Source organism: Arachis hypogaea, chromosome 1 (assembly GCF_003086295.3).
Source record: "Arachis hypogaea cultivar Tifrunner chromosome 1, arahy.Tifrunner.gnm2.J5K5, whole genome shotgun sequence".
Classification (NCBI taxonomy): Eukaryota; Viridiplantae; Streptophyta; class Magnoliopsida; order Fabales; family Fabaceae; genus Arachis; species Arachis hypogaea.
Genome location: NC_092036.1, coordinates 36,807,398 through 36,818,198, shown reverse-complemented (window position 1 = coordinate 36,818,198; position 10,801 = coordinate 36,807,398). Strand labels below are relative to the sequence as shown.

The 10,801-nt window shown below is 33.5% G+C and overlaps 1 protein-coding gene across 1 annotated transcript; it reads left to right on the top strand.

Moving 5' to 3' along the window:
* The first annotated feature begins 468 nt into the window (after positions 1–468).
* On the top strand, positions 469–1,435 carry LOC140181805 (zinc finger BED domain-containing protein DAYSLEEPER-like). Its single transcript, XM_072227178.1, has 2 exons — positions 469–1,114; positions 1,404–1,435. The coding sequence occupies exons 1-2, from the start codon at positions 469–471 to the stop codon at positions 1,433–1,435; spliced, it is 678 nt and encodes a 225-aa protein (XP_072083279.1).
* The last annotated feature ends 9,366 nt before the right edge of the window (positions 1,436–10,801 follow it).

Here is a 10,801-nt window from a genome sequence, read left to right as displayed (position 1 = left end):
AAACTTAATTGTAAAAGAGGGGTTGAAAGAGATTGATGAATCAGTCTTGAGGATTCGTAAGCAGTAAAGTATGTTAGATTTTCTCCATCTAGAGCTAGTAGGTTTCAAAAGTGTGTTGAACTAAAAAAAATCCAATATAAAGGCTTGCCTTGCATGGATATTGAGACTAGGTGGAACTCTACCTATCAAATGTTAGAGGTAGCTTTGAAGCATCGCAAAGCATTTGAGTTGCTTTCTTTGAAAGATAATACCTATATAGGAGAGATGAATGGAGGAAAAGGGAGAGGTGTTCCTTCTGATTCAAACTGGGAGTATAGTGAGTCCATTGTACCATTTTTGTGAGTGTTCAGTGATGCCACTATACATGTTTCTGGTACCTTATATGTTAACAGTGATATGTATATGAAGGAAGTATTTGCAATTGGATGATTTATTCATCATTCTTGTGATTCTGTTGATTTTAGTACTATGTCAATGGCAGAAAGGATGAGGGTTAAGTATGAAAAGTATTGGGGCAATCCTAATTCAGTGATTATGTTGTTATTGATTGCTATCGTACTTAATCCAATGCAAAAGATTGAGTATGTCAATTATTTCTTGGATTACTTCTTTAGAGAAGAAAAAGGAGGCGAATTAAAGTCAAAGTTGTCCAAGTGCATAAAGTTACTTTATCAGCAATACCAAAGCTTTGAGGAAGCAAGTGAATCTGATACGCAAGATGTTCAAGCCAACAACATTAATACCGATCTTTATGGCATGGGCTTTTTTCTGCAAGCAACCGGTCGAAGAACAAATACAAGATCTGAACTTGATAGATATTTACAAGAAGAATGCGAGCCATACTCCCATAAGTTTGATATACTAAACTGGTGGAAGGTCAACTCAACCCGATTTTCAATTCTTGGAAATATGGCTCGTGAGGTATTGGCTATACCTGTTTCTGTGGTAGCTTCGGAGTCTGCATTTAGTACTGGAGGAAGAGTCCTCGATCCATACCGCAGTTCCTTAACACCTAGAATGGTAGAGGCCTTAGTCTGCACAGGAGATTGGCTTAAGGAAGATCTTTTCTCTGCTTTAGATGATGATGGTGAAGTTCTTCAGCAAATTGATCAAGGTATAGAATTTTTTTATATTTCTTCTTATTTTATTTTATTTTTGTTTTTGTCATCTTTCTATTTTAGAATTTAGGTATTAGTTACCAATTAAAAGTTGTTGAATATAGACTTGATAATTAATTTGATTCCCTTGGCAGACATATTTTCCTCTATGATGGTGCTTGTTCTATGGCGGCATCAATTGATAATTTTGATGATGACTAGGTATGCTTAATATTCTTATTTGATTTAATACTTTCATTCAAAGATTTGTTTTAAAATGATAAAGGTATATTTTGTTATTTGTAGATATATTTTCTTCAAAGGTTGTGGTTGCTTGAAGATTTTGTTGGCAACTTGGCATCTTTTGATACTTTGTGGTTGTTGTTTTAGAGAGATTTTTTGGTGGTATTCTTTTCATATTTTGAGAATGATTAAATGTTATATAGATTAGCTATTGTCATTAGATTTATAAAGAATCAAATTCTAGTTGTAATGAACCTGTACACTTTAAAATGAATTTAGTATTAATTTTACTTTTTAAAAAATTATGGTTTGAAAATTAAACTTCTAAAAACTGGTTTTTAGAAGTGGATTTTTTGTTAAAATATCTGGTTTGAAAATTGGATTTTTAAAAACTAGTTTTAAAATTGGATTTTTTGTTGAAGAAACTGGTTTTAAAACGGGATTTTCAAAAATTGGTTTTAAAACTGGATTTTTGATTAAAAAATCTAGTTTTAAAACTAGATTTTATAAAAAAAATAAACCAGATTTTAGATTTGGATTAAAAAATCGGATTTAAATTCTAAAACCGGTTTAAAACTGGTTTTTATTTTTCAAATCGGTTTAGAACTGGTTTCTCTCTTCAATCCAGTTCTGGTTTGGTTTCATGAACCATAAAACTGGTTCTGAAGTGGATCCAGTTTGGATTTATAAAAATCCAAACCATGCCCACCCCTAATGACGTGTTACCGAAGGTGTTGCCAGCTATTAAACAAGGAAAGCAGTGGAGAGTGTCAGAGGATCAAGATGGGCTATGGAGGTTCAAGGGTAGAATCATTATGCCTGATGTTGGGACTTTGCGACAAGATATCTTGAAGGAGGCGCACAAGAGCAGATTTTCTATTCACCCTGGGAGTACTAAGATGTACCACAATCTGAAGGCTATGTTTTGGTGGCCTGGTATGAAGAATGATGTTGTAGAATATGTCTCAAAGTGCTTAACTTGTCAAAAGGTAAAGATTGAACACCAGAGACCTTCTGGGACATTACAACCCTTGGAGATTCCACAATGGAAGTGGGAGAGTATTGCGATGGATTTTGTGTTGGGATTGCCGAGGACTAGAATCGGTTTTGACACTGTCTGGATGATTGTGGACTGGCTGACAAAGTCAGCTCACTTTCTATCCATTCGGATGAACTATACTCTTGAGGAGTTAGCACGCCTGTACATCAGGGAGATTTGTGAGACTTCATGGTGTGCCTACTACTATAATTTTTGACAGAGATCCCTGTTTCACTTCGAGGTTCTGGGGTGCATTTCAGAAAACTTTTGGAACCCGTTTGAGCCTAAGTACAGCTTACCATCCTCAAACAGATGGTCAATCTGAGAGGACGATCCAAACCCTATAGGACATGTTGAGGGTTTGTGTTTTGGACTAGCCGTCGAGCTGGGATTGGTATATGCCGCTGGTGGAGTTTGCGTAAAATAATAGTTGCCATACGAGCATCGGAATGGCTCCGTATGAGGCTCTGTATGGGAGGAAATGCCAATCTCCGCTGTGTTGGTATGAAGCTGGGCAGAAAAGTCTGTTGGGGCCGGAATTGATAGCTGAGACTACCGAGCAAGTTAAGAAAATCAGAGATAGGATGCTCACTGCTCAGAGCCGTCAGAAGAGTTACACCGATCAGAGGCGAAAACCCTTAGAGTTTGAGGAAGGAGACCATGTTTTTCTTAAGGTTACTCCGACAACAGGAGTAGGTAGAGCGATTAAGACGAAGAAGCTGAATTCCCGATACATTGGTTCGTTCCAGATTCTCGAGAGAGTGGACCGGTGGCGTATTGGATAGCTCTACTGCCTCACTTTTCGAACCTGCATGACGTATTCCACGTGTCGCAGCTTCGGAAGTACACTCCTGATGCTAGTCATGTGTTAGAATCGGAATTAGTTCAGTTAAGAGAAGACTTGACCATGCCGGTGACTCCAGTCAGGATTGATAACATGAGTGTTAAGAAGTTGCGTGAAAAGAGGTATCTTTAGTGAAAGTAGCATGGAGTCGAGCCGGTGTTGAGGAACACACTTGGGAACTTGAGTTGGAAATGCGAGCAGACTACCCGCACCGATTCTCAGGTAACTAAATTCAAATTTTGTGGGCAAAATTTCCAATTAGGTGGGTAGAATGTAAAACCCAATTAATTAATGGTTAATTAATCCATAAATTAAAATATATTCTAGGGAGTGAGAAATGTGGTTTTTACGGTTTAATGTGATAGAGAATTTTAAAATAAGAATTTTGACACCAATTTTAAAGAAATTGGCCCAAGATTGGGCCAAACGGGCAAACCGGGCCAACCGGACCCAAGTTGGGCCCAAGGCCCAACCAAGTCTCTCTTAATTAAGAGAGCTCAGCTCTCTTCTTCTCAAAACAACACACACACGCTGGTTATGAGAAGGGAAACAAGAAAACCTTACTCCTATTCACCTAAATCTTCCATTGTTGATAACTTTTGATCCGTAGCTCCGATTGACACACCGTTTGCGACCACGCGACCGCGGCGTCGAGCTCTAAAAAATCCATACAATCAATCTTGAGGTAAGTTACAGTTTTATCTTCGAATTCTCAGCCCTCATTTTTGAAAATTAGTGGGTAAAGTGTTGAGATTTTTTAGTTTGGATGTTATAGGCTCAAATTAACTTGAAGGGAAGGCTTGTCCTTGCTTCCTAGATCTTTGGGCAAGGTAAGAGATCTCCAACCCTAATGGAAATGTTGAATTTAAGGTATTGGGTATTGAGTTATTGTGTTTTGATGTGATATTATGGCTTAGGCATTGTATATGTGTGTTTTGGAGCTTGATTGGTGATTTTAGAAAGCTTGGAAAGGAGATTTATGTTGGGAAATCTATTTGTGAGGCTTTGGAAATCTTGGAATTTGAATTTGAGAGTGTTCCAGGTGGAACGAAAATCGGCCAAGGTATGGTTTCAGTTTTCTGTATCTAAAATGTAATGTAGTTGTGAAAACGTAGGCTAGTGGCCTTGGGATAGGGTTTTGAAATAATGAGGTAGTTGATGAATGATCTAAATTGTGTTGTTATGCATGAACTTAGTGGATTGTGACATATTGATATATTTGAGGAATGAATTGGATTGATATGGATACATGGATTGATATGTTTAATTGATGAAAAGTTTGAAGCTCTTGTTGATGAGAATGATTTTGGAGTATGATATTGACTTGTAAAAATATATGGTGATTGATGAAATTCATTGTTTGCTTTGAAAATTAAGAGAGGGAAGGATTATTATTAAATTGAGATATTGGTTAAATATGGTGTAATTGGTGGGTTGATGATTGGAAGGGGTTTAAAAATGATTGATGTGGGATGGTTGAGTTTTTTGTTGATTTTGAATGGATTGGGAAGTGTATGTATTGAAATTTGGGAATTTATAAGTTTTGGTAAAAATGAAATTTCGATAAACTTCAATGAATCATATCTTGAGCTATTGTTTTCGGAATTTGATGATTTTTATATCAAAACAAAGATGATTTCATAAGCTTTAAAATGGTTTAAATTTGATGAAAATCTGAATTTTGTGGAAGGAGATATAATCGTTGGAAGTTTGGGCCAAAAATCTGAATTCTGCAAATTCTGCAGAATTTGTGATTTTTAGTTTGTGTGCGCACGCACAGCCCTATACACACGCACACCCCGCAGAAATTTGGACCTGTGTGCATGCACAGCCTTGTGCGTATGCACACGTGGGGACATGGCTACTGATAGGAGCTCTAGCACGCCCTGTGCGCACACACAACCAATGAAGGATTGCGAGCTGTGCGTGCACACAGGGCGTTGGGAATGCCAATCTGGTGGTGGCGCTAGCACACCTTGTGCGCACACTCAACCCTGGAAATTTAACTTTCTGTGCGTAAGCTTGTGCGCATGCACACTTTCTGAAAATGCCTGTGGGCGTGTGCACGCACACCCTTGTGCGTACGCATGCAACCCAGTTCTTTACCAAAGCTTTTGTTTTCAATTCTTTCACATTCCTAACAAACTTGTAACCTTCTGAGGTGTTGTTTCACACTTATAAACCCTCAATTTCATCCCTTAGATCTTAAATTGATACATAATGCCTAGCAAATGAGAGTAAGCTAAGGGAGAGGGTAACTTGTGGGAGAAGAAATGGGATGTTTTGATGAATATGATGAATGGTGATGATATGAGTTGTTGAAGAGGATGGTGGAGTGCTGTATATGATATGAGCCAAATGGCAGTGTGTAATGATGATTATGGCTGATTACGAATCATGAATTTTAATCCGGATGGATGAGATGAATGCTAATATATGGCTGTGATTTATATGCATATATGCTGAATTCTTGATTATGGTGATTGTTGCACTCCACTTATCTGAGATACAAGTCTTCCTGGGTGAAAGTAGTGGCTAGCCACCACATACTCCAGGTGGAGACTCAATACTCTACTGACCCTATGTTGTAAGTGTGGCCAGACACTGTGAAAGTTCCGGATGAGCTTGCCCCCGTAAATATACACCAGTGAGGGTGTTGGATATATATATATATATATATATATATATATATATATATATATATATATATATATATATATATATATATATGTATATATGATGTTATGTTGTGGATAACTCGAGTTGGGGATGCACGACATAGGAACAGTCCAATGGTTAGCTACCATGACTTGTCGTATTGGCTTTATAACCGACAGATGAGACTCATCAGCCACTAGGACAGGCATGCATCATATGCATTATATGTGATTTGTCTGGATTGCATAATTGATTGCATCATTACTTGCTAATTGCCTAATTGTCTTACCTGTTTCCTACTTGTGCATTTCTTTGTTTGATTACTTGTGATTGCATCTCAATTACTGTTGGTGGTTGGGAGGTTTGCATGACTGGAAAGGGGATATTTAGTTAGCCTGAAGATCCTTAAGTTAGTCGTCTGTTTTCATCTCTTATGGTTTAGTTATATTTTATACGCTCTGATTATATCTGGAAGTTCTAGGATTGCCTTCGGCTTTCTCACCCATGCGGATTTTGTGGTTTTCAGATGTAGGATGTGAGGCTCCTCGCTGAGACATGTTGGAGACTTTCTTTTTGGCGAAGATCCTTAGCTTTGGGGATTTTATTTTGATCTTATATACTTGTTTAGATACTTATATTCTCCACTGTATATGTATTTTGTATTGACTCCCCTTAGTGGTCATTTTGGAGAAACAGGTTTTGTATTTTGTGTTTTGAGATTTTATTTTGGGCAATTCCTTTATATATGTATGTATACCTATATGCAAGGACCGGTTATCTTCGCAAGCCGAGTCCCGAGTCTTGATATATCTATTTTGGCACTCTTTTGTATATCTTCTCGTGTTAGCTTATCTTATATCTGTTTCGTTTATGTTATCGATCAGAGTGTTATGCATTTTGAATTTAACGGTTTTGATTTACCCCTTTTTCTTCAAAGGCTCCTAGTTATAAATTTTTTCACACTACTATAATTACTAAATTTTATTTTAGAGGTCGTAATACCTCGCCACCTCTGTTTTATGACTTACGCATAAGTCTCCGTGTAGTAGGGTGTTACAGAGTGCAATTACCCCGTTTACAAAAATGGGAATAGATGCAATAATAGCTATTAAAACTGGCGTAGATACACACAATAGCTAGTTGAGAGGATGATATCATGTGCTGAAGGATAATTTGTTGAGACTTGAGAGTAATAATTAAGTAATTTAACTAGTTGTTATAAAAATTAGTTATCTTAGCCATTGAGGCAGAAAGATGATTCACAGTTATGGATTTATGAATTTATGATTCAAGATTGGATCTAATAACTTAAATCAGACCTAATAATTCAACCGAGTCATGAAATCTAAGAAGCAAATGCTTATGTAAATAGATTGATATGACAAGGACATAAGTTTTAGTTAGAATATTATTTTCTTTTTTTATTCTTTCATGTATTTTTTGAAATTTTTATGCAGATTTCATTAGAATTGCTTTTTCTAAAGTAGTTTCTGTCTTTTTTCCAACCAAAAGAAATTTGTAGAGACTGGATTTCTTTAGACTTTTAGCATTAGTGATAGGTAGAAAGGTAGAGAACTTTGTAGGAAGAAATGAAATTCTATATTAAAATATATATTAATATATGTCTTTTTCTTGTATTTTTTGTGTTCATAATAATTATATTTTTGTTGTAGGAATTGGATCAAGAGAGTGAGATTCCATCACTAAAGCAACAAGGAACCATGACCTTGCTTGATATGTTAAGATGTATATTAAGGATTATATGTTAAGACGTATTATTGAAAAATGTTACTTTAATACTTTGTTTTTAGATCATGACATTTCAATTATGACTTGGATTATGACTTTTGGATCATGTATGAATTAAAAATTATCTTATAATGTTTGATTTATGGCTATGCCTTTTGGTTATTACGAGATTTTTAAGTGAGTTTCGAAAATATCACTTTAAATTGGTGGCTTCAATCTTATTTTAAAAAGTACAAAATTATCATCATAATTAGGTACAAATGGCGGTTTGAAATTCCCATTTTAAATGAAAATGATGCTATTATACACTGGTAGAAACGGCGGTTAAAAATTGCCATTTTAAACACAATAGATTCCATTATATTCTGGTAAAAATGGTGGTTATAATGGTAAAAATGGCGGTTAGAAACTGCCATTTTAAACAGAAATAATATCACTACATCCTAGTAAAAACGACGGTTACAGCTGCCATTTTAAACAATTCAAAAACTGCCATTTTAACCCTAAAAAAATCGCCGTAATAATTAGAATGGCACCCAAAATAACAGTATTTTTTGGAAGTGCCATTTTTGGTCATATGGCGATTCTAACCACCGTAATTTTAAAAAATAACCTCTATTTTAACTTTTTTTTGTAGTGAGGTAGTTCATTGTTTTGCAAGAATTCAGAGAAATTAGGAATGAATTTGTATTTGAGCTATAGACTCTTAAGTTTATGGCTTTATGCAGATTAATATATCATTTAATTTATTTTCTACCTTTTATTATTCATATAAGAGGTAGTTTTCATTATCACATGAGTAAAACTCAATTCCAATCAAAACCATTCACTGTTTCAATATATAAATGATTGATTTGCTGAAAGTTTGTTAATGTAATATAAATTTTAATGCTGTATTTGCTTGCTCTTCTCGGATCAAAGATGCGAATAGAGTTAATTAAAAAAATAAATGAATAAACTAACATGATTCTTCTAATATGTTAAAGTAAGCTATAGACTTTAGATAGCTTAAAAAACTTCTACAATAAGTTCTTTTTTTTTTTTGGTAAAGTCTACTTTTTGTCTTTGAAATTTGGCAAAATTTTTAAAAATATCCCTAAATTTTATTTTATTTCAATTTTATCCTAAAAGCTTTTGATTTGCATTAAATATATTCTGGACGGCTAAATTTTCAAAAAATTTAAGACCAATCTAACAATAATGCATGAAAATTATGCTTGATTTGCTTGTATTGAAAGGTTGTTCTTATGAAATTGCTGTTGAATCAGCCTTAAATTTTTTTAAAAATTAGCCGTGAGGAGTATATTTAATACAAATAAAAAACTTTTGGGACAAGATTGAAACAAAATAAAATTTAAAGATATTTTTGATACCTTTATCAAACTTCAGAGACAAAAAATATACTTTACCTTTTTTTCATCAAAGTTTCTTTTCATCATATCTATTAATTAAAAAATATGATTTTTTTTCCTTTTTTCTCTTTTTTCTTTTTCCTTTTTCTTTTCAAGAAAACAAAATAAATTACATCCAAATATTCAATTACCATTCAATACACAATGCATTAATACTTCTCCTAATGAGACCCTAATTTCAGGCAAAATAGCAACTCCAGAAGCTCCAACAAGGCAGCAACAATTCCTCAAATTGATACTTAAAATTTTCATTTTGCCAAAATTAACAACTAATATAAAATCACAGAAATCAAACCAAATTATATTAATTACAAAAGTCACAAGAATGTTATAATAATTAAAATCACAGAAATCACAGAGAAGATGTTACCGGAAAGGAGAGGCTGGCGACGGTGATGAAAAACGAGAAAGACGGCGACGCTCTCTGAAACGCACAAGATGGCGACGCTCTCAGACGCGATGACGTTCTCCTCGGCTGGTGAGGCGCGCGCAAAAACTGCGATGACCTTGGCAGTGTGCCGTAGAGGAAGTTTCTTTGTCTTCTTTAACGGGGAAAAGGAGATTAAAGAAAAGAGAGGGAGATACAAAGTGATATAAAGGGATATGAAAAAAAGAAATATGAAAGGATATGCGAGAAACCCAGCAAACCAAACAATAAAGTAATTTTTTTTAGTATAATTCACATTTGTTTATTTTTTTTGTATGAATGATTGATCAGGGTTTATGGAGAAACAAATAATTTTTGTTAAATGTGTTTTTATTTTTATTTTTTAGATTATTCAAATTTTGAAACAATAAAATTAAACAATTTGATTAATTTAAAAGAATAATTTTTGTCTAACATATAAAAAAGGATATTTAAATCTTTTATAAAATTAAATAAAAAAATATTTTTATTATTGTTAAATTATAAAGATATTTTAGTAATTAGTGATATAATATATATATTTTTAAAACAAAATTAAGTAATGAAGTGGAAAATAAACTCCACATAACTTATTGTTATTTGTCCATATTTTAAATATATCAGTATACGTATGAATTTATCATCGTATCAAAACAAACACCTAAACTGAATTATCAACATTATTATCGTTTTCATTCTCTGACTATAGAGAATCGTTTTCCCAGAGTTTCTATTATTATCTTCAGACTCAGAGTCTGATGATAGTTTATCATCAACATTCTGCAAAATAATTCAAAATAGATAACTTATTCACTTTCAAGCACTAACACCAAGAAATTTTCAAATAAGTTATGAGTTCTAACTTATTAAAGAGTTTAGATAAGGAGCAAAGATGCTACTATAAAGAAGTAACAATGAAACTTGTAAATCATGTGCAAGAGCTTTAACTAGCCGCATGATAGAGTTCAGTGCCAAAAAATAAGAAGATAAATATTGTTAAATGTGAAGAAGTATATTCCAACCAGCAGATTCTTGGTATGCTCAATATGGATGGAAAAGTGGAACATAATTAAACCCACAATTAACTTAAGATAACAAAAGATATTATTATTTATTAATGATAAATTTTATGCTATTTTTATTGTGATGTTAAAATTATTTAACTTAATTTTTAAAATAAAAAATAAAATATTTAAAATAAAAAATAAATCATTTAAAATTTATTAAATATTATTTATTTATTTTTTTAGTAACTTAAATATAATGTGGTAGGTACCATAGCATTTAGTTTATTAATAGAATAAATATTTATTTTGGTCTTTGACAATTATTTCAAAAGGACTACGAGATCTT

What these genes read in the sequence shown, in the direction of transcription:
- LOC140181805 (XM_072227178.1), top strand. Translation starts at nt 469, where the DNA reads ATGTCAATGGCAGAAAGGATGAGGGTTAAGTATGAAAAGTATTGGGGC. An exon ending in TCTTCAGCAAATTGATCAAG is followed by an intron (nt 1,115 to 1,403) that starts GTATAGAATTTT and finishes TGTTATTTGTAG; the next exon opens with ATATATTTTCTTCAAAGGTT.